Source organism: Pseudogymnoascus destructans, assembly GCF_001641265.1.
Source record: "Pseudogymnoascus destructans isolate 20631-21 unplaced genomic scaffold scaffold_19, whole genome shotgun sequence".
In the NCBI taxonomy this organism is placed as follows: domain Eukaryota; kingdom Fungi; phylum Ascomycota; class Leotiomycetes; order Thelebolales; family Thelebolaceae; genus Pseudogymnoascus; species Pseudogymnoascus destructans.
The window spans coordinates 54,544-76,089 of record NW_020167538.1 but is presented as its reverse complement, the minus strand read 5'-3'; the positions used below and the strand labels follow the sequence as shown (position 1 = coordinate 76,089).

At 52.1% G+C, this 21,546-nt stretch overlaps 9 protein-coding genes across 9 annotated transcripts; 3 read left to right on the top strand and 6 right to left on the bottom strand.

Annotated features, from left to right (window-relative positions):
• Positions 1-1,416: 1,416 nt before the first annotated feature.
• On the bottom strand, positions 1,417-3,348 carry VC83_06634 (uncharacterized protein). The gene is made up of 5 exons (XM_024470228.1): positions 3,040-3,348; positions 2,819-2,956; positions 2,537-2,753; positions 2,084-2,483; positions 1,417-2,031 (listed from the first exon to the last, which is right to left on the bottom strand). Exons 2-5 carry the CDS (start codon positions 2,835-2,837, stop codon positions 1,801-1,803), a joined length of 867 nt encoding a protein of 288 aa, XP_024321622.1. The 5' UTR covers positions 2,838-2,956; positions 3,040-3,348; the 3' UTR covers positions 1,417-1,800.
• A 687-nt stretch (positions 3,349-4,035) lies between these two features.
• Positions 4,036-5,551, top strand: LAP1 (Leucine aminopeptidase 1). The gene is made up of 2 exons (XM_024470227.1): positions 4,036-4,409; positions 4,459-5,551. Exons 1-2 carry the CDS (start codon positions 4,083-4,085, stop codon positions 5,434-5,436), a joined length of 1,305 nt encoding a protein of 434 aa, XP_024321629.1. The 5' UTR covers positions 4,036-4,082; the 3' UTR covers positions 5,437-5,551.
• An 87-nt stretch (positions 5,552-5,638) lies between these two features.
• On the bottom strand, positions 5,639-6,696 carry VC83_06632 (uncharacterized protein; the record flags this gene model as incomplete). Its single annotated transcript, XM_024470226.1, has 1 exon — positions 5,639-6,696. Exon 1 carries the CDS (start codon positions 6,569-6,571, stop codon positions 5,639-5,641), a length of 933 nt encoding a protein of 310 aa, XP_024321628.1. The 5' UTR covers positions 6,572-6,696.
• Positions 6,697-6,827: 131 nt separating this feature from the next.
• Positions 6,828-10,576, bottom strand: SWI6 (transcriptional regulator swi6). Its single transcript, XM_024470224.1, has 3 exons — positions 9,995-10,576; positions 8,284-9,946; positions 6,828-8,223 (listed from the first exon to the last, which is right to left on the bottom strand). The coding sequence occupies exons 1-3, from the start codon at positions 10,316-10,318 to the stop codon at positions 7,589-7,591; spliced, it is 2,622 nt and encodes an 873-aa protein (XP_024321626.1). The 5' UTR covers positions 10,319-10,576; the 3' UTR covers positions 6,828-7,588.
• On the top strand, positions 6,966-7,283 carry VC83_06631 (uncharacterized protein; the record flags this gene model as incomplete). The annotated part of the gene is made up of 1 exon (XM_024470225.1): positions 6,966-7,283. One exon carries the CDS (start codon positions 6,966-6,968, stop codon positions 7,281-7,283), a length of 318 nt encoding a protein of 105 aa, XP_024321627.1.
• Positions 10,577-10,821: 245 nt separating the features above from the next.
• VC83_06629 (uncharacterized protein) lies at positions 10,822-12,232 on the top strand (the record flags this gene model as incomplete). The annotated part of the gene is made up of 1 exon (XM_024470223.1): positions 10,822-12,232. Exon 1 carries the CDS (start codon positions 11,123-11,125, stop codon positions 12,230-12,232), a length of 1,110 nt encoding a protein of 369 aa, XP_024321743.1. The 5' UTR covers positions 10,822-11,122.
• Positions 12,233-12,343: 111 nt separating this feature from the next.
• Positions 12,344-12,946, bottom strand: VC83_06628 (uncharacterized protein; the record flags this gene model as incomplete). Its single annotated transcript, XM_024470222.1, has 2 exons — positions 12,344-12,849; positions 12,901-12,946. The coding sequence occupies 2 exons, from the start codon at positions 12,944-12,946 to the stop codon at positions 12,344-12,346; spliced, it is 552 nt and encodes a 183-aa protein (XP_024321744.1).
• Positions 12,947-13,169: 223 nt separating this feature from the next.
• VC83_06627 (uncharacterized protein) lies at positions 13,170-17,177 on the bottom strand. The gene has a single exon (XM_024470221.1). It carries the CDS (start codon positions 17,020-17,022, stop codon positions 13,438-13,440), a length of 3,585 nt encoding a protein of 1,194 aa, XP_024321749.1. The 5' UTR covers positions 17,023-17,177; the 3' UTR covers positions 13,170-13,437.
• Positions 17,178-19,516: 2,339 nt separating this feature from the next.
• VC83_06626 (uncharacterized protein) lies at positions 19,517-21,540 on the bottom strand. Its single transcript, XM_024470220.1, has 3 exons — positions 21,112-21,540; positions 20,517-21,057; positions 19,517-20,471 (listed from the first exon to the last, which is right to left on the bottom strand). The coding sequence occupies exons 1-3, from the start codon at positions 21,368-21,370 to the stop codon at positions 19,649-19,651; spliced, it is 1,623 nt and encodes a 540-aa protein (XP_024321750.1). The 5' UTR covers positions 21,371-21,540; the 3' UTR covers positions 19,517-19,648.
• Positions 21,541-21,546: the final 6 nt, after the last annotated feature.

Here is a 21,546-nt window from a genome sequence, read left to right as displayed (position 1 = left end):
ACCACCTTCGAGGCTACATCCAGACATTCAGAAACTCAAAGAACAAGGCCAAACAGCTCAGCTAGCTCCAGTGGAAACTCATATCAGAGAAATGACAATTCTTGAGAAAATCCAAAAGTCTCAACTGGAAGACAAATTCTGCAAGGCTACACTACAGAAGCTTGAGAATGGTAATCGAACAAGCAAAGAGGTTGCATTGGCTTATTGCGAACTCAAAAACGGCATGCTAGAATATCAAAATCGAGTTTGGGTGCCAGAAACCATTCAGGTGGACTTGTTGAGAGAAGTTCATGAACAACCTTCTATGGGACATCCAGGAGCTGGAAAGATGCTGCGAGTCATGAAACAGCACTATTACTGGCCAAACATGGACAAAACAATAATTCGATATATCAAAAACTGCCATAGTTGTCGAAGATCAAAACCATCTCGAGATTCCTACAATGGACTTCTACAACCAATCCCTATTGACAGTCGACCATGGATGGATATATCAATGGATTTCGTGACAGGATTACCACTCTGTGAAGGGAACAATGCTATCTTGGTTGTTGCATGCAGGTTGACGAAAGAAAGACATTTCATTCCGTGTTTCGCTGGGCAAGAAGGGACTACTGCAGAAGCTACAGCACAGCTCTTACTTCGACATGTATGGAAGCACCATGGTCTACCAAACTCGATAATATCAGACAGAGGTCCTCAGTTCATTGCAGAAGTCTGGAGTTTGCTCTGCAAAATTTGGAAAATTTCGGCCAAACTTTCAACTGCCTTCCACCCAGAAACAGATGGACAGACTGAGCGATTCAATGCAGAGCTCGAACGCTACTTGCGAGCTCATGTGAACTATCTTCAAGACAATTGGGTTTCATACTTGTGCATGGCGGAGTTTGCTGCCAACAGTTTGCCATCAGATGCAACCAAGACAAGTGCGTTTTTTGCGAACAAGGGCTATGAACCAAGAATGAGCTTCGATACAGAGCAGCAAGCATACCACGAAGCCAAACAAGAGCACAAGAACATAGCTCAGACCGAATGAGAACCTACGAGACATCCGTATCCTCAAAGGCCCACGATGTCTCTAACACCTCTTACCTACACAACCTAACGACGACGATATACCCCTAATTACCTCTACCTCAGACCCTCACGCCCCTACTTAAACTCCGACTAATGGACAATGGGACGACAGGGCCTCTTACTTTACCCATAACGATGAGAGACCCCCAACCCCGAATCACTCAAAAAAGAGGAGAGCGATGGAATGACGGTTCAACTCTGTTACGAAGCTCCCGGTGGCAACATAACTCTCCTCCCCACCACCTAGGTAGGACACAAAATCAACAATAATGCTTCTTCTAGGCCTAGTGCAACTCCATCTACATTGCCAAACCACGTAACGAGCAAACACGATTTCAATAAAACGAGACAAAACATATTTATATTTATTTAAATTAAGCTAGAACAGAGATTAAAGATACGTAAGTTCCATATTGCTCAATTTGTATTCTGGGTCAATCTGCTCGAATAAATCCTTACGACGTCCTTAAAAAACTCCTAGACAAATTCCAAACTAAAATCCAACGGAAACTAAGAACGAGCAGTCATCCATCCATCCATCCATCGCAAGAGCGGAATATTAAGTTCATCCAAAAAATGAGCGCGTATGTGATCTAATCCCAACAATAAAACATCAAAAGCGTAGCACTCGTAACTGACCATATAGACCACAAATCCATAAATCCTCTCCGCAGCCTTGTGGCATTGACACACGGGGATTATCCGTCCTCCAGACAGAGTCGTTTAGTTGTCCTCCAAGAGAGGAGCTCTCTCCTGGTCCTCGGCAACGACAGCCTCGCCTCTGGTGAAGCGGCCGCCGAAGATCTTGGGGAAGGTGACGACGAAGGTGGCGACGAAGAGGGTGGCCATGATGGTGAAGGCGAAGATCCACTGGAAGGCGATGGCTTGGCGGAGGAATTGGCCGACACCGAGGGAGGCGCTGAGGACACTGAGGGAGAAGCCCATGGTGTAGTCCTGTGATGGTATTAGTATAGCTATTTTGGAGGGTGCTGCTCGGGATACTAACCTTGAAGGCGACGAGGAAGAAGAGTCCGTAGACAAGGATACCCCAGATAGCGACGTTGGCAAGGATGCGTCCGATCAGACCCTCCGCGTTGAAAGCAATAGCTCCGTTCCAGTACAAAGCAACGAATGCCCAAGCCAGGGGTCCTGAGACGGCTGGGAGGTGGACAAAGCGAGGCGAGGTAGGGTGGCGGAAGTAGAGCGACGATAGGTTGAAGAAGTTGATGATGAGGATCAGCTCAGCCCAGACGAAGTGGGATCGAACGAAGAGCATGACGAAGGCGAAGTGGAGGAGGTTGTTGAAAATGAAGTGGCTGCCCACTGCGGCTGCGGCCTGGACATGGTCGGCGTTGGGGGAGAACAGGTGCCAGATGTAACCACCTTGAAGGACGAAGAGCACGATCCTGGAATTCGTTAGCGATATGATACTTCAAGCAGAGATATCTGACGAGCCTACCAGTAGATGGATGCAATGGACGAGTTGAGGGCAAAGGCGGTGGCGTGGTGTCTGTTCTGGCCCCAGATCGTTCGCTGCTTGGTAACATCATCGTGCGGCGCGTGGAAGGTGTAGTAGACGCTGGAGACGACGGCGAGGAGCCATGACAAGGTGGTAAAGATCTTATACCAGAAAATCGTCTGGGCCTCATGGGTCTCGCGCTTGGCGAAGGGGTTGACTGGGCGGGGGTCAGCATGTTTCCTACACAGACAGAGCTGCGAGTGTACGGAGTTTGCGGCTTACTTTGGTAGAGTCTATCCATCTTGATATGCTGCACGGCGCCTCGAGAACAGTGTCAAGAGTATTGGGGGCGTCGGTGTGTTGGAGAGTGGGGGAGAGCGGCTGTGAGGAACTGAGTGAATTTTCCGAGCCCGAACCTGTCTGCAACGTTGCTCCGAGTTAGCCTCGAATCGTCGTAGGAAGAGCGAGGGCGTAGAGGGCGTAGAATAGGATTGCACGCTTACCTTCTGTATGGATACCTGTGTCTGTAGAATTGTGAGGAAGTTGAAGAGGAGGAGTCAAGTAGAGAGGAAGGAGAAAAGGTGCTTGTGCTTGCTTGTCCCTTCCTTGTCCTTGGTTTCGACTAGGCTGGCGGTGGTGGCGGTGGTGACAGCGTGGAATCAGGGTCTTCCAGGATCTTCTTCCAGGGTCGTCGGTGTTAGTATTATGTTAACATTAGTGTGTTGTAAGAAGGGGCACAGGTCAAAGGAAGGAGCAAAGGAGGGCAGAGCAGAGTAGAGCCAGTAGGGTATTTATCGTCGTAGACAGCTACGTAGCTGAAATCGATGACGTATCGAATTGTAACTTATACATTGGGGGTAATTCGACGGTATGATTGGCTCGAGGAATTACTAAGTGTTTTGGATGACTCAGCAGATATCCACCAATGATATGGATGCTGTTGGCGATGAGGGAAGCCAGAGTCTGTTGGACTTTGTACTTTGTACAGTCCCGTACTCATACACAGCTGCATGCACCAATACATATATCTCGACTCCAACATATCTCGACTCCAACATATCTCGACTCGAAGTATCTTCTACTTGCAATGTAGAAGCTCTGGATATCCAATATAGTACCATATTACCTTGGTGGTCCATCAGTGGCGGCCGCCTCCCATGAAACACCCAAACAAGGAAACATGGAAACAAGGAAACAAGGGGGCGCCAAAGGTATGGGAGCAATGGGCCAATCCGCGCGCCAGACGTTGGGAAGCGTGCTGCCCATGAAGCTGTCTAGGGTTGCATCCCCAGGTCTGAACTGCGGGGTAGCACCAAAAGTATGCGAAGCGCCGACTCTGGTCCTGCAAACCCATGCAAACTATGGCCACTATAGACAGTCACCAGACATCCCAGACATCCCAGACACCCTCAAGGTCTCACGGCCGTGCTGGACAGGATATCCTTGCTATGTATAATCCCGCGAGCAGCTAAAGTAGACTAGCGTATTTCAGCCACTCCCCGCCTTTCGGAGGCTGACCCCACTGTCCCTAGCCACACTGCTCCACATGCTACTAGTCATCCCGCGCCAGGTACAGTGCAGGACAGCGCCTACAGCCTCTTCCACGACTCATCCTCTCCATCAACCGTCGATATCGCTGTCCTCAGAGTATCCTTTCACAAACACCCATAGTCCGCCCGTCATGAAACTCACTACTCTCTCCGTGCTGGCCTTATCAGCCTCGGCCATCAACGCCCGCTTTGTCGAGAAGCACGAGACCGACCAAGTCGTGCTCACCAGCGACAGTGGCGAGGACACAACGAAGTATCTCATCGAGCTCTCCCCCGGCGAGACCAGGCTGGTGACAGAAGAGGACAAATGGGATCTGAAACGAGTAAGTCCGCCATCCGGCCATCCCACGCACCCGCTAACTGTGCTCCCAGCAAAACATCAACTTCATGGACATCACCGACACCCAATCCCTCGGCTCCCTCAACATCCACACCAGCAAGAAGCGTGTCTTCCCCGCAGCACCCGTGCACCAGACCGCGCTCGAGCCCCTCCTCAAGACCCTCTCCAAGTCCAACATGCGCGCGCACCTCGAGAAATTCACCTCCTTCTACACCCGTTACTACAAGTCCAGCTACGGTGCCCAGTCCTCCGCCTGGCTCCTCGAGACTGTGACCGAGATGGTTGGTGCTGCGGGGGCTGATAAGCACGGTGCGCATGTGAAGCACTTCCCGCACCCGTGGGGGCAGAACAGCGTTATCGCTACGATTCCGGGGCGGAGCGATAAGACTGTCGTTATTGGCGCGCACCAGGATAGTATTAACTTGTTCCTCCCTGCATTCCTGCCAGCGCCGGGTGCAGACGATGATGGATCGGGAACGGTTACTATCCTTGAGGCGCTGCGGGTGCTGTTGACTGATGAGTCGGTCGTAGTGGGGAACGCAACGAACACCATCGAGTTCCACTGGTACTCTGCTGAGGAGGGCGGCCTGCTCGGCTCCCAGGCCATCTTCAGCTCGTATGAGAAGGAGGGTCGTGATGTGCGGGCTATGTTGCAGCAGGATATGACTGGTTACGTGCAGAAGTCTCTTGATGCTGGAGAGCTGGAGAGCGTGGGCGTGATTACTGATTTCGTCGACCCGGCGTTGACGGAGTTCATCAAGACGATTGTGACGGAGTACTGCGATATCCCATATGTGGAGACCAAGTGCGGGTATGCTTGCAGTGATCATGCGTCGGCGAGCAAGGCGGGGTATGCGTCGGCGTTTGTGATTGAGTCGGACTTTAAGTACTCGGATGATAAGATTCATACCCAGGGTGACAAGGTTGAGTATCTCTCTTTTGATCACATGCTGCAGCACGCGAGGTTGACTCTGGGACTGGTGTACGAGCTTGCGTTTGCTGAGCTGTGAGTACGGGATATGGGTGTTGATGCGTGTAGTTGATGGATTTAGTTATACGAGTTGAGGTTGGAATTTGGGCATGGCGTACTTGGTTGGAGTTGAAGTCGGGTTTAGAATAGCGATTGCATTGAGTGCGAAATCCTAGAATCTCTCCTAACTTCAAATGTCTTCCGTGGCCAGTTATCACTTCCAACCATCACAACAAGCCGATTCAAAGCCTAACAATCTCATCATCTATACACTCTTCACCACCGGTCAACACTCTAAACCATCGCATACAACGGCCCCGGCATCTCCCCGCCCACCCCCCTAATCCCCACCACCGCCCTCCTCCCCCCCCCACCGTAACACTCCAGCTCCTCAATCCATAATATCCCGCCAACGCATGCACCAAATACCTCCCCAGCGCCCCCCCCCTGTCGCCCACCCTAGCCTCAAACACACACCTCTCCCTCTCTCTCTCCCTCTCGATCTTTGCCCTGCGCTCCTCCTCCCTCTCCCTCATCGTGCGCGCGGACAGGTCACGGCCGACGAATACGACTTCCTCGTCGCTGCTCTCTGCGCCTGCGGCGCGCGAGGAGGAGGGGGGGCGGGCTCCAACTTCCCATTCTACTACGAAGCGGCGGACTTCGCACTCTAGGTGGCGCAGCATTTCGCCCTCGACTTTGCCGCGACGGATGCGCTCGCGGAGTTCGCTCGGCACGCGGCCCCTCTCCTCTTCTTTATCGACGTTCTCGGAGCGGCGCGATTCGGAAACCCCTTCCCAGAGGGGGGCGAGGTAGTACGGCACTCGACGCACGGGGCTGGAGCTATGGACTTCCCAATCGCGGGATGAAGGGGCGACAACACCAGGGACGCCGATGAGGCGGTCGTTTTCCCAGCGTTTACGGCGACGACTTCCCTCCTTCCCTTTCTCGGCGAGTTCCCGGCGTTTGGAGGGCGCGGGCTTGGGTTTCGATGCTGTGGTTGTTGTGGCCCGAGGTTTCGGGGCAGGAGCGGAAGTGGTGGTGATGTCGGCGGGGTCGTCGTGGAGCGGGATCTGGAGGGGTGTGATGTCGAGGTGTTGGAGGGCGTGCAGGGTCCAGGTTTCGATGTCGACGGAGGCTTGTTGGTTCGGGGGGGGGACAGAACTGTAGATTGCCATGGTTAAGGGTGGGTGGCGATTGATCGCGAGAGGGCTGGCTGTTGGCTGGGGTTTTGGGGGGTTTGGGTGCGATTGAGGTGATGGATGGGAGGAGGGGGTGATGAGGGTTGGAGTGGCTCTTGGGGGATATAAATGTGATGGGAGTGTTTAGGGAAGGGCGGCGATAAGGCCACAGTCCACAGCCGCCGCGTTTTGGCCAATGAGATTGCTCGCGGCTGGCACGATCTTGGGGGTCAATCACCGAGAAGTGAGAAATGATACTGAGAGATGATTCCGATTTATTTATTCTAACTTATTCTGTTTTACATTATTTAACCCAATATCCTCCCTCATTTGTCAATCGTCAGCTCGAAACACGGACCCCCAAAATTCCTTCTGCCCGAGATCTGTCCTGATGGTCCCAGGTGGTGGGCTGGAGGTTGAGAGATACGAGCTCCCACGGGTTGGAGAGGATGAGCTGGATACTGCGGCTGCGTCTCCTGCGGGTAGTTTCTGGAGAACCGCAGCGCCGTTGGTGTTTGAGGAGGCTATGCGAGCGGCCTCGGACAAGACTTGGAGTTTGGCAGCGATGCTGTCGACTGTAAGCCTTCAAATCCGACACGCAGGTAAAGTTGACATTTGCACCGTGCTCGCCCCCAGAGGTGCCCTTCTGGATAGCCACCGCCTGCCTATAGGTCCTAAGATACGCGACAATTTGAGCCTGGGAATTTGATTTATTATAAAAAGAGGAGGCATATCGATGTAGAGATGTTATTTCATCGCGTCAAAGGCCTCGGTAAGCTGCGCCATCATTTCAACGTGAAAACAGTAAGTGATATATCAAGACGGTGATTCAATTCGTATTTTCCAAACCCCTGATTCAAGCCATACCCGACACCGACGCAAGTAACAATATCCAAAACACGAGCAGGACGCCACCCAACAGACACGCGCAATATGCAAAAAGCCAACCCACAGTCGTCACCAGCACATTATATGTACAACCTCTCACAGTCCCATCCCATCATAATCCTCCTCTTACTCAACCCCTTCAACCCTGGTCAGAAACTCCCTCACACGGCCCAACTCCACATCCCCGCCTTCGCTATCTACAGCCCTCCACAGCCCTTCAAGCACATCATCGATCCTCTCCTCTGGCACTCTCGAACACAGACTAATAGTCTTGCGGTACTTCGCCTCCAGCTCGCGGGATTTACTCCTCAGTTCCCCCACCGCTCTCTCAAGCCTCTCATTATTAGCACGATACGCCGCGACCCTCGCCCTCAGCGTTCCATGTCCCGGCACCGTCGCCACAAGAGCCGGATTCCTCAGCACCTCATCCGGCCCGACGTTCTGGGGTAGACAGGCAAATGCCACGTCGGCCTCGCCGAGGTACATGTCCTCGCTCTGACCTGCCAACGGCGCCTGCTGTGCCCTGATCTGCTGCAGGCGGAAGAACTCCTCGTCGCCTGCGCGGCGTAGATTCGTGATCTTGCATTTACGCTCGTCGCGCGCCTTGGCGAGGTGCTGGAGGCGCTCGAGGCGGCGGCGCTCTTCGCCGAGGTGGGCGGAGGAGGAGCGGAGCTGGGTATGGATGGAGTCGATGGCTGATTGTTTGGCGGTCATCTCTTGGGCGAACTCGGCTTCGGTTTGGGAGAGGAGGGTGGTTATTGCTGTGGGAGTTAGTTATGTGCTTACTATTAGAAGGTAAAAAGGGGTATATGGGGACTTACAAGAAATGACATCTCCGCTGTTCTCGCGATTTGCCTTGTTGAGAGATTTATCTACAGTGGTGCTAGGCCTCTCGCCTACCTCTGTCGGGTCGCCAATGCCAAAGTCAACAGGGCGAAGACCTGCGCGGTTGGGGATACCCGCGTCGGCTCCAACTTCCAGCAGTTGCGAGATGATGCTCCTGTTCCCCACTCTGGCGGCAATATTCAGGGCTGTATCTCCCGACTTGTCCTGAGCATTGACAATCTCTGACATGAAGCGGCCGATGCCCATAGATTTAACCGCCGGCGCTTGGCCGAGGAACATCTGCTGACTACTCGGTGCACTGCCCTGTCGGACGACGAATTCCAGTAGAGACTCGAGATAGTATTTGCTAGCCTGGCTACGGCCCTTCACAGCGGATGTGACGGCAATATGATGGAGAACTGTTCGCCCACGGCCATCCTTCATCTCGATAGTGGGGCCCAATAGCTCGAGGAGATCCGGGAAGGCACTGAAGTCTAGGTTATTCGTAACAGCACAGGCGCGCATCAAAGCGGTCTCGCCAGCGTTATTAACTCGGTATATGCTCGCCCCGCTGTTAATAAGCGCTCTTAATAACGGAAGCCGCGCAAGTGTGGCAGCCCAATGAAGAGCAGTATGCGCGGTATTATCAATAGGCATGTCAAGATCTTCCCCTGAGAGACTGACGAAAGCTTCGTGGCGGCTAAATTCATTCCTGGTCTGATCCATAAACAGAGACATTAGAAGTGCACGTTTCGACTCAGCGGTTTGGCTTGATGAAAATGGAAGTGGTGGTAAAGGCAATGGGACGACATCGTCTTGTAGAGTGTTTTGAGCATGTTGGTGGTACACAAATGAGTCGTTCGGCTCAGTGGGCGAAGGCTCTCGCATATCATAGAACCCGTCGGTCTGATGAGACAGGCTGACACTGGGTGATGGGCGTACCCGCTTCCTCGGAGGTTCTTGAAACTCGTTTTGGCTACCCATATGTGAGAAGTGTGGGCCACTCTGAGTTGCATACGCCGAGTCGCCGTTCATGTTGTAGCTAGACTCAGACGCAAAGCTTTGCATGCTCTGCTGAGACCCCGGGAAAGCGTTTTCGTCAAGCTGCTGCTGTGATGACTGACGGCTGAAACCTGGAGGGCGGTTCCCATTGCGTATGCGGGGTGCTGGCGAGTCGAACCTGGCTTTGCTGATCGCTGCGACGGCGTGGGAGGCTGTTGAGGAGATATTCTTGAAGAAGGTCCCGGATTGCCCGCTCAAACGAGCTTCGTTCCCAGCATTATATAGTCTCTTCCGGTTTGCAGCCATTGCTTGCTCCTTTGTTGGTGTATCCACACCTCCATGCCCAGCAATCCCACCATCTTGACCCATATCATAAGTGAGGAGCGGCCGCAGAATTTCCTCCACGCCATATTGCCTGCAGAACTCCAATCCCTTTTCAAACTTGATCCAAGTGCCCTGATATTTTCCATAACCTCCCTGGACTTTCTCATGCTCACCAATGAGAATTTCCTTCTCCAGGACCTTGGTCCTCTTGCCCTTCTCAATGCCGGCGACTTTTAGGATCTGGGTCGCATTGAGCCAGCTATCCTTGCGGCGACGCATGACAGCGATGCGATTGACTTCCATTTCGTACACATCGACTCCTGAGTACACGGCCTATCAAAGTTAGTACGTCATTCGCATATGGCGGAAATTGGAACAAACTGAGTATATTTGCGGCGTGGGAACGGTCATGCTTGGCGCATTCTGGTCGGCGAACTGCCTGTAGGCGTCCGGCTGCATCATCAAGCCGTTGCCCTGCGAGCCTTGACTCATGCTGAACGACATCTGGGAGTTCTGGTTGAAGGGCGATGGCGACGGAGCTGGCGCTGACGAGGCCGGCAACACTTGGCCGGTTACCGTATCGTGGTTGCTCTGGTTGGAGGCGAAGGAGAGAGTGCGGTGGTGAGAGTGCTGCGACGACGACGTAGGCCGAGGGTAGGGATTTGACGACGTCGGTGGGAAGGCGGCGATGGTCGTCGAGGCCATGAGGGAGAGGACGAGGTCTTGGGGGAGAATTGGGTGAGTGAGATTGGAGCCGGTCTCGAGGTGCGTGCAGAGGTCCGTCAACTCTAGCAGGGTTGTCAGGACTCAAGTCGGCGCAAGTGTAGGCGCATAAAATGGATGAGGCTATTCGTAATTTACAAGATATTACAACGCGGTACAGGTAGTATAAGAGCAGAACACGTCGCGTCGACCGAAATAGGAAGTATAAGTGTCTCTGGCGTGTGGGAATTTGTGTTGGGGGGGGGGAATGGGGGGGGGTTGGGAGGAGAATTGGGCGGGGAATTGGGGGGGTGGGAGGAGAGAAACCACGAAGTACCTTTCTCCACGCCTACGAACATTTTAATTTGGAAGTGAGAACTGAAAGCATTTGAAGCGGATTAGTATGCCGTATTTTGCTGTATTTATGCCATTACATAGTTATAATGGATTGTATTTTCAATTCTTTATTTGGCATTTGTTTATATTTAAAAAATATTATTTTGCCATTGTTCTCTGCTCACGCGTGCGAGTAGCCTACGCGTCAGTGTCTCCCACGAAAAGAACGCGGTATATAATGTAGTGCCTCAGGCATCAACAAGCTTTTTTGGCCCATATTCGACCTCCACTGGCTGGTCTAATATAAGTTATGGAATATATGAAACCCAACACGGCAATTGCGACTCAAGAGCAGAAACACCATCCCTATCAAGATATCCTCATAACCAGCCACTTAAGCAACTTGCTTAAGACCAGTTTCTCCCAGCCAACGATGTGGATTTCCACGCCATACCCACCACCACCACGATCATGACCACCACCACCACCACCACCACCACCAACCTCACCCACCTCCTCCGCGCCCTCCTCCGCGCCTGCTCCTACCTCCCCGACGGCCCCTCACGCCACTACTTCCATGCACGCATCCTGCACCGCTTCCGCCACGTCACGACCCCAACCCTCGGCGCCTACCGTGCGCGGAGAGCCCTCTCCTTCCTCACGCGAGCAACAAACGGGGACCTCCCCGCCCTCACCAAAGTCCTGCAGCACACCTACGGCCGCGCGGGTCAGCGACGACACACCCTCCTCAATACCCTCCTTTCCAAATTTAGCATCCACGATGATGCCGAGCAGCCCACCGCCGTATCCCCGGCAGTGCAGCGCGTCCTCGTGCCCCCGACAGAAGTCGCACCCAGGGGCGGGGCCATGGTACCCGCGAAACCGCATGATGCGCCGCCGACGGTCTTTGAGCGGCTCCTAGCGGACCAGATCCTGCAATACCCCCCAAGGAGCAACCGCAGCCAGCTGAAGATGGCGTATGCGCCTATTCCACTAGAGAATGTGTTCCTGAGGCCGACGGCGGCGAAGCGGGAGGCGCGGTTGAGGAAGCGCTGGTTGACGGATACGATGGAGAGGATATTGCCGCCGCTGCCGGAAGAGGAGTGGGATAAGTTGCGGGGTTTGGCGACGGGGGTGGTGGAGTGGGAGGGTGCGCCGAAGAGGAGGGCGCGGGTTGGACTGGAGGAGGAAGGGGGGGGACGGTTGCTGAGCGTGGAGTATCTCAAGGCGCCGATTAGGCATGCACATTCGAAAGTGCGGAAGGTGGAGATTGACCAGCGCGACCGGCATGAGCTGACGCCCAAGTATATGCAGCGGATGTATGCGAAGATTTGGGAGCTGTGTCCAAAGGCGCGTTGGGACGAGGAGCTGAGGGACTGGGTGTATACGTGGGGCGGAACCAAGATTGCGGCGAATAGGGGCGAACCGAAGAAAGTTGCACAGCGTGATCTGAGTTTGTTTGAAGGGATCGAGGATCTAGACAAAGGGCATGTGAACGCGAAAAAGAGAAACCCAGCCAAGGGGAAGGTGATACCCCAGGAGGATATAGATTCCAGGGAAGCAGTCCCAAGCAACGACTAGATACGGCGACCAGAATGTCGCCAGTTGCCCAGATTTTGTACGACACAGGACCCATATATAGACTGTATAATATGTACAATACCAATACCACCAAGACCACACCACACCACTCTACTCGTCCCTCCCCAACCTCTCCAACCCCTCCCCCTCAACCCTCATCGTAACCCAGTCATCCATCCTCACCGCCCCCACCGCATCACTCTCATAAAACTCAATACTAGGCGTATTCCACTTCAACACGCACCACTCCAGCCTCCCCGCCCCCACCCGTCTCGCCTCCGCCGCCACCTTCCCCAGCAGCGCCTTCCCGTACCCCTTCCCCCTCACGATAGGCATCACATACAAGTCCTCGAGGTACACGCCCGGACGCGCGCGCCAGGTAGAGTAATTATAGAAGTACAGCGCCATACCAGCGACCTCGCCCTCGGGGGTGAATGCGAGGAGCGTGGCGGCAGGGCGGGCGGGGGTGGTGGAGAGGAGGTCGGGGTGCGGGGAATTGGTGATGCTGAGGGCGAAGGTGAGGGTTTCGAGGAGGGTGGCTTCGGTGGCTTGGACGGAGGAGAGGGCTTTTTCGTAGTCAGCGAGCTCGTTGATTAGGCGGAGGATGGTGGAGACATCTGGGGAGGTTAGTGGGGAGTGGTTGGTTGGGGTGAGGATGGGAGGGGCACCTTCGCGGACGGCATGGCGGATAATTGCGCCTTCTGGGAGAGCCATTGCGGGAGTTGTTTCGGATTGAGACGAGGGAAGTTCTGTCGAGAGTTGAGCAAAGGAAACGATATTTTCTGGCAGGTATTGTCCTTATATGCTCGGTCCGAAGCCATGGACTACAAAATAGCGGCAGAATCGGCGGGGTCAACCTCACCGCTTTGAGCTGTGGCCAATCAATAAACTCGCTTTACGCCCTCCATGATACTTTATAGGTCCACATATCTCGAGTATAACCCAGTATCGGACAATTAACGCTTTTAATAATATTCGACGAGACTGACTAGAACTACTTAGGATAACTAAACTTTCCCGCGCAAGAAATGAAGTAAAAAGGGGGGGTATCATGATAATTACAAAGTGATAACCACCAGGAAAAACAGAAACATAAAGCCATCCATGCTGTTCACAGAACGGCTTGCAATTAACAATAGGGGTATAAAAGGAGCCCCATAAACAAATTGGTGCGCAATACAATAATAATGACACAATTCCACCTCTTACATTTTCCCCGGTGTCTCAGGGACCTCCCAGATATCATCTTCCCTCTTCGTCTCGCTGCCACTGGTCTGCCTCTTTGCTGCAAACGGAATAGCCCCCATGCTTGAGAAGACAGGAAGATCCCCCCTCTTTGCCGGACTCATACCGGGCGTTGCTGTGTTGGGTTCCAACCACTTCAGTTTCTCGTCGCGAGGGCCAGCTTTGGGAGTCGGGCCTTCGGGTTGGTAGGGGATGAAGACATTGCTCGACGGAGCTGCGGCCTGTGGGTGTGGTGGTGTGGTGGATGTGAAGGTACGGGTAGTAGATACGGAAGAAGATCGTCGGAGAGATCTGGGCGGCGAGCTCGTGGGAAGAGGAGCTGATGTAGCTACCTGTAGTTGCTGGAGGCGGTTGGCGATAGAGGGGTGGGGGGTTAAAGGTTCAGGGGTCGGTGGTGGAAGTTCGCTCATGTAAGAACCCGTCCGAGAAAGTGGCTGTCTAGGCGGTGTTCCTGGTTGGCCGAATTGAGGCTGCTCGGGAATCCCATGAGCTGCCTGAGATGCTGTCACAGCCGTATAGGATGGTGGCGGCGCTGAGGCATTTTGCGCTGGCATATTAGCCACTGCGGCTGCTGCTGCTGCCTTGGCGTCACGTTGTGTCTTCGTCGTGAGATTGATTTTGACCTTCTTCATGCCGGCTGTTAAGCTATCGATGATGTCTGCTTCAGCTAAAGCAGCGGGACCATTTGTCAGCTGTTGCGCAGAAGTTTGTCGCTGACGGGCCTCGGCAGCAGTATTGGAAGTAGATGCTCTAGGCTTGGTGGCAACAGATGCCCTTGAAGCGGCATGGGCTGTCTTTGACGCGTCACGGGAACTAGCCGGGGCCCTGGTTTTCTTGACGGGAGGAATGGATGGACCTCTCGAAGTTGCATTGATATTGAGTAGAATGCAGCTTTGGGAGCTGCCTGGACGAACTGGAAGAGAGGGTTGAGATGCCACCCGAGCGCCACTCAAGGCAGTTGCGGTTGCCGGTTCCGTTGCTGTGGAGCTGTTGGATACGAGACTAAGCCTCCTCCTCGACTGCTTAGTGGCTTGCTTATAGCTAGGTTCAGGCTTCGGAACGCTCCGTGCAGCTGCCTTATCGGTAGCCAATACTGCAGCACCTGTAACGGTTCTTCTGCGGCTGGTTCGTGCTACAGCCTCCGCCTTTTTCTCTTCGGCTGCCTTATCTGCTGGCTTGGGCGCCTTTCGTTCTCTGAGGCTCATTCGAGTGCTTGGTGTGATATCTGGAGTAGTGCCAGTGGATGCCGGTGGGGTGAGTAGAGACTGGCGGTCGCGCCTGACACGAGTTGCCTCTGCTGACAGTTCATCAGGCTTGCAGCTCATCGTTTGCCTGTCTGTTGGTATGAGAAGTTTGCTTAATTCGTGTGTTGCTGTAGCCCAACCAACCTCAGGAGGAGGTGGAGAAGGAGGCCTGGTAGGAGGCCTAGGCGAACCCCCATTGAAATAATTGGAGGACGAGCGCCTCAACTTCGGCGATTCAGCAATCTTTGCATTGGACGACTGGGTCGGCGAGAAGTATGTTGGTGGAGAGCCACTCTTGACTTTCTTTGGCTCTGGGGGTGGGGGAGGGTGGACAATCGAATCCAGCAGCTCTAGCTGAGCTAATCCCCACCACGACGGGTCGTACGCTGGATTAACATGATTATCCAGATCCTCAGTCTTCAGGCTCAATGCTCCAGCGCGCTGGGAAATTTCGAATCCTAGACCAGATGGATCGACTTGTCTTTCAACGACATCGGGATCAGAACCGGCAAGGCCACTGATATGGCTGAGAACGCCGCTCGCCAATGCACGATTACTGTATCCTCCCTCCAGTACACTTATAATGCGGCCGTCAACCGAACAGCCCTCCTCTCCTGCGATCCTCTTCACATCGCGCGTAAGACGCGCATAGAATTCTGTTGGGACATTGACTTTGTGGCGTTGCATGCCAGAGCTTTCCCACTCGCTTGCATCGAAGCCAGCAGAGAGGAATATGGCAGCCTTGGGCTTCAGTGCTGACTGGGACTCACGGATACGATCTGTCTGCCCACGCAGGTACAGCCTTGTCTTCTCCAACAGAACTATATATTTCCTCTCATAAAGTTGCCAGAATTCAGCTTCGCTCTTCCACGGTTGGAGGTGAACATTCCAGATGTTTTGGCCATGCGCATTATCAATGCAGATACTGGCATTTTTGACTTTCTCCTCATCGCCCATCTCACAGGGATAGGAGTTGATATCGTGAAGGCTGAAGTAGCCAATGGAGGTCTTCTTCCACGCAGCCGCATTCTTAGGAAGGGTTGTTGCACGAGAGTTGTGTGCCCATGCTATGGACTGCGACCCGTCACCATGGTGTAGATCAAAATCGATAATGGCGGCATGTGTGAGTCCATGGGTTAGCGCTGCATGAGCAATTCCAACATGTACGTTGTTCAGCCAGCAGAATCCAGATGGGTAACTGGCTGCGCAGTGATGGCCAGGAGGTCGAATCACAACAAACGCTTGCTTCGGCCCCTTGCCGTCTTGTGAACCATTAAAAACTGTATCCACTCCTTCGCATACAGCTCCCAGAGCGCCTTCCATTGCGTTTAGTGACTCGGCGCAAAGATATAGATCGCCTTCGTGAAGCTGCTGGGGTTCCCCATCTGAGCCCCTATTCATCTGTGGCCTTGCCAACTCCTTTCCATTCGTAGCCAATTTTGACTCCGCCGCATTACACATAATCTTCAACTCCTCCATCCACTTCGTGCCATGTACGTTTGTGACCGCGGGAGACGAGAGATCGAGCTTGCGACTGGCCTTTTGTATGCGGAAGGGTATACTGGGACTGTTCGATGGGTGCCGTCTTGGATGTGGCGCATACCGGCCTTCTGCATGTCGTTCTCCCAGTCTTACATATGCTGCACATACGCCCAATATGCTTGCGTGTATGCGCTCCGGGCGCTCGACAATCGTACTGAGCCCCGCCCGTGTCGTACGTGGGCGCGAGTATCTATGCCCGTAACACGCATCGTGTAAAATGGCGATAGTATCAACCGGTCGCTGTTCATCGCTCAAAGTATGAAGAGCGAGCTCTTTCGCAAAATATGTAGTCGCTATTGACTCTGCAGTGACAGGAGGTTCCTCTGGGGTGTCGTCCAAGTTCGTATGGGGCAACTTCCCAAACAGATTCTGGCCATTGGCCCTATGCGCCGATGACGATCTCCTGGAAGACGCTGGCAATGGTCGCGTTGGTGTAACAGCCCCCACATTCTTGAGAGAGTTCATTGAGGCTTTGCGCAACAGTGTTGGTGATGCGGAGCGTGTGTCAAGGCTCGCAGCACTTGGGCTCCTTCGCAATGGGCTCTGGTTGCGCCTCTCATTTGTCGATGGTGCCTTTGGGACGCTGGAATTCCTACGAGGTGACGAGATACGAGGAGAAGGTGGAAGTGCTGTTGCAGAGGCTGTGTTGATGGAGAATTGTCTCATTGACTGAACAAGCGCATCCCCGTTACTGTTTGAAGCAGGTGGTAAAGGCGGCTCAGGCGCTCTGCCTGAGCTGGCTTGCTGTGAGCGATTCATGGCTCGGAGAGCAAGCAGTGTTCCCTCAGGAAACTTCTGGAACAAAGCTGGTAGTACACAGAATTTCGAGGTGTTTTGTTGTTGTATTAAGCTATGACGATGGTTTTGACATGTTGACCCCGGATTTATGCATAATCGTTGGTTCTCAAACCACCGCCTGGAGGCGGTTGGCGAAAGCGAACTGGGACGCGAAAGCGATTGTGGGACACTTCGGGAGCGGACTCGCGACGCGACACGACCGACCATGAACATGACCGACAACGAGCACAACTACAACCACAACTATGCCGGTAGTTGAAGTAAATAAAAATGAAGCTCTTTTAAATGCCATTGAATTTTTAAATGAAAACCCAACAGAGAAGAGTGCTACAGTAGCACGGATGTACAGAGTAAACCCAAGTACGCTCCGGACTATACGACTACGACAACGACGCGCATCACCACAACGCACCGCTGTGCCACGCGGAGGCCAGAACAGAGTACTGTCTGATGTACAAGTTACAGCTATACAAAGATACATCCAACGCTCGTACGAAAATGGGTACGGTGCAACTAAGCCTATGGTGTTCAGTGCCATCTGCCAACTACGTGCAGCAGAAACTCCAACACGTGCACCACCATCACAACGGTGGTTCCAGACATGGATTAAGACACAACAACACAACTTCCATACAATAAAAACCCGGCCAATTGAAGCAGCACGGGTTGCATCTCATGAAGTATCAGCTATTAAAGAATGGTTTTATGAATTTAAAGATGTGTGTAATCAACTAGATATTACTGCAGGTGATATCTACAACTTTGATGAAGTTGGATTCCGTGTAGGAATGAGCACCGGTGAACATGTGTTGGTACCATCTGCAGTAAAGAAGGTAAGTTGTTTCTACTTATCTTACTTTATATTATTCTAATATTTATAGCTTTATATACAAGCTCCAGAGAACAGACAAAGTCTTACAGTTATAGAGACAATTTCAGCTGCTGGCATTGCACTTCCACCGTTCCTTATTATACAAGGAAAATTACACATGGAAAGTTGGTACCATGACAATCTACACGGTGATGAGAAAGTTGCAGTATCCGATTCCGGATATACAAACTCTGAGCTTGCAATGGAATATCTACAGCATTTTATTCAACATACACCGTCTATAAGAACGAAATTGTTAATAATGGACTCTCATGTCTCACATGAAGTTCCAGAGTTTATAATACTTGCACATCAACACAATATACACTTACATGTGTTTCCGTCTCATCTTATGCATATTCTACAACCGCTAGATGTTACTGTGTTTGCACAATATAAACATTGGCACCGACGTGCAATTCAACAAGCAATCCGGAATTTTGATACAGATTATAATGTTATATCTTTCTTTAGAGACTTGTCTACTATCCGTAAGCAGACATTTACAAAGGGTAACTGTATCAAGTCTTTTAGAGATGCAGGTATTTGGCCACCTAACTATGAAAAGATTCAAGAGAAGGTTGCTATATATGCAAAACCAGAAGTTTTAGAAACACCACAACGTGCATTTCAAGCAAGTTATGATCTTTCAACATGGAGTCAAACATTTGATAGGATCCTTAGTTCACCGTCACGGCAAAAGTGGGCATCTTCTTATACTGAAATCCAAACTCAGTTAACAGAGGCTGAGCTGTTCCAGTCAGAGCTTGTACAAATTACTACTATTATGACTGAGCAACGACAGCGGAAGGTTAGAAGTCGGAAATCTATTCAAAAAGGTGGTGCTATTACAGTTGAACATGCACGGCAAAGGATTTATGAGAAGAAGGTAAAGGAGCAACTTTTAGAAGAAGCACGGGAGAAAAGAGAGAGAACACGCATGGTGAACGTTGAGCGTAAGATGCAGCTCCGTGCTGGCATCGATGCACGGAAGGCAGAACGTACACGGAAAAAGGACCTACATGAATTTCAAAAAAGTAACCCAGACACGGAGCCACCAATTGGCTTACGTACAGAAATCATTGACCCGGACGTTACACAGAAGAAACGTGAGGAGGAGGAGGAGGCGGACCGACTGTTAGCCATCGAGGAGAGTGGGTACGTGAACTTTGCAGGCTTGGACTACGACATGATTCACGATGCAAGTGACGGTGGCTGTGATGATCAATCACTGCCTGACAATATTGATCCAAATCTTTTTTAATTATTTAATTCTATAACTTATATATATTTACAGCATTGTTACGTTGTCAGTCGTGTTCATGGTCGGTCGTGTCGCGTCGCGAGTCCGCTCCCGAAGTGTCCCACAATCGCTTTCGCGTCCCAGTTCGCTTTCGCCAACCGCCTCCAGGCGGTGGTTTGAGAACCAACGATTATGCAAGGGCGTATATACGCGTCGCGACTGATGTTTACCCCTTTAAATAAAAATGTGCCAATGAGGACGGATGAACCGCAAGGAAGCAAACAACGACAACAACACAATAAAGTTCAAATTAATTGGAAGGCAAAGCCTCATAAATAGTACCTGGGTATATACTTCATTGCTCATCTATGCAATATTCTATCTATATACAGAGCAAACTCTGTGTCTGCGGTCACATATTCACATGCTATCCTCCTCCATTTACTTCTAACCCTCTGCCAGCTGTCCTTCTCCTACTTCCCACCCTTCTCCTCCAAGCCCATACCTCTATCCACCCAGTCCTGGCTCCCCATCTCGCTCAATCTACTCAGAGCTCTCGCGAAAGCAAATCTCTCTTCGTCCCCAGAGAATATGTTCGAGTTCTTCAGCATATCCATGCTCATTCCCAGGTCATCCATCAAGTTGCGATAGACATCATCGATTGCTGCCTCGCCACTTGGAGTGGCTGTACTATCATCCCCCTTCGTCAGGGTTTCCTTGACTTCCTCCTTAGACATGAATAGTTCCGCTAGCGGAACGGCCGTGGTGAGCACAAGCTTGGCGCGAGACTCGTAAAGAGCATCGATAAATGTGATAAATCGCCGAGCCAAATCGCGAGACTTGTGGTTCATACCCGGGACCTCAGTAATGATGAAAGCGTCGTAATGTTGCGCCAGTTCAATATAATCAGCGGCACTCTTTGGGCGGCCAATGAGCTCATCAAAGCTGAACATGCAAGCGCGTCCGCTGACACTTGGGACCTGAATGTCGCGGCCCCAGACGTGCTGTATCTCCGAGTGTGGCTCATCCGTGGGGTTTCCAAGGAACCTGAACCATTTGTTGGCGTGGGATTGCGAATGTGCATCGAGGGGAGAGTGGTACACGCCAGACGGGGGGCGAGGAATTTTGCGGTAATCGGTGGGCGAGTCGAGATTGATGACATGGAGGCGGTCCTTCAGGAGATGGATACACGGAATAAACGATTCACGCTGAATTCCATTCTTATAAAGCTCATCCGGGTGCCGATTAGATGTAGTTACCAGCACGACACCGTGTGCCATTAGAGATTCAAGCAGCCTGTTCTGTTAGCCCAATTCGTTACAACAGAAGTTCTATGCTCACCTCCTCAGAATCATAGCATCAGCCACATCAGTGCACTGGAATTCATCAAAGCAGAGAACGTTGCCTTTCTCAGCAATGTCCGCAGCGATAAATGGAATTCCATCAATATCATTCCCATGGGTCATCTTCATGACATGGAGCCTCTTGTGCACATCCTGCATGAAGTTGTGAAAGTGAATCCGCGTCTTCGAGGCCACGCCCATGGGGAGAGTATCATAAAACAGATCCATCAGCATGGTCTTCCCACTGCCGACGTCGCCGTACAGGTATAGTCCTCGCGGGAGATCGGGCGTAATCTCTTGCTTCGGCTTCTCCTCCTCTTTCTTGCCAAACATGCGACTCATGAGACTTTTTGGAGGCGGGGGTTGAAGAGATTCGATAGTTGGGTGAATAACCGGCGGCGCTTTATAATTCCTCAGCTCGTCATGGAGATGCTGCAAACTTTGGATAATGCCCTTTTGGTGATCGTCGTCTCGTAACCGTCCAGACTGTACTCGGTCGTCGTATTCTGCCAAGGGGCCGTGGTCTTCTGGATTTGGGTCTGCAAGCGGGAATCAGTATAGTATTCTCGGTTTGCAAAGGAATAAATCCCTACCTGGGTTGGAGGATAAGCTTCTCCTCTGGCCCGCGATGAAGACTGCCGGCCGTATTTGGCAGATGCCCCTCGCCCGTGATGGGGTAATTCGGGGAGAACCACCATGGTTAAACCTGTGGGACTGTTGTCTGCATTGCAAGCATGCAGGAGCAGCTCCTATACGGCGAGCACCTGGGATTCTTGGTATGTTTAAGGCCCCGCGATGCGCAAGGGACAGCAGCGCAGCCGCGAGGCTACCACCAGAACGGACTCTCGTCATGCCGACTTCAGGGTCTCCCGGCTGCAGATGATAATAAAAGAAGGGGGGGAAACAGGTCTAAATCTACAACCGCATAATCTAGAATATAATGCGCTAGAGACCGGAGAAAAAAATCGTAATTACAGGTAGGATCCAAGCAACGGCGTGAATCGGAGTAAACTCGATGCCATCCTGGG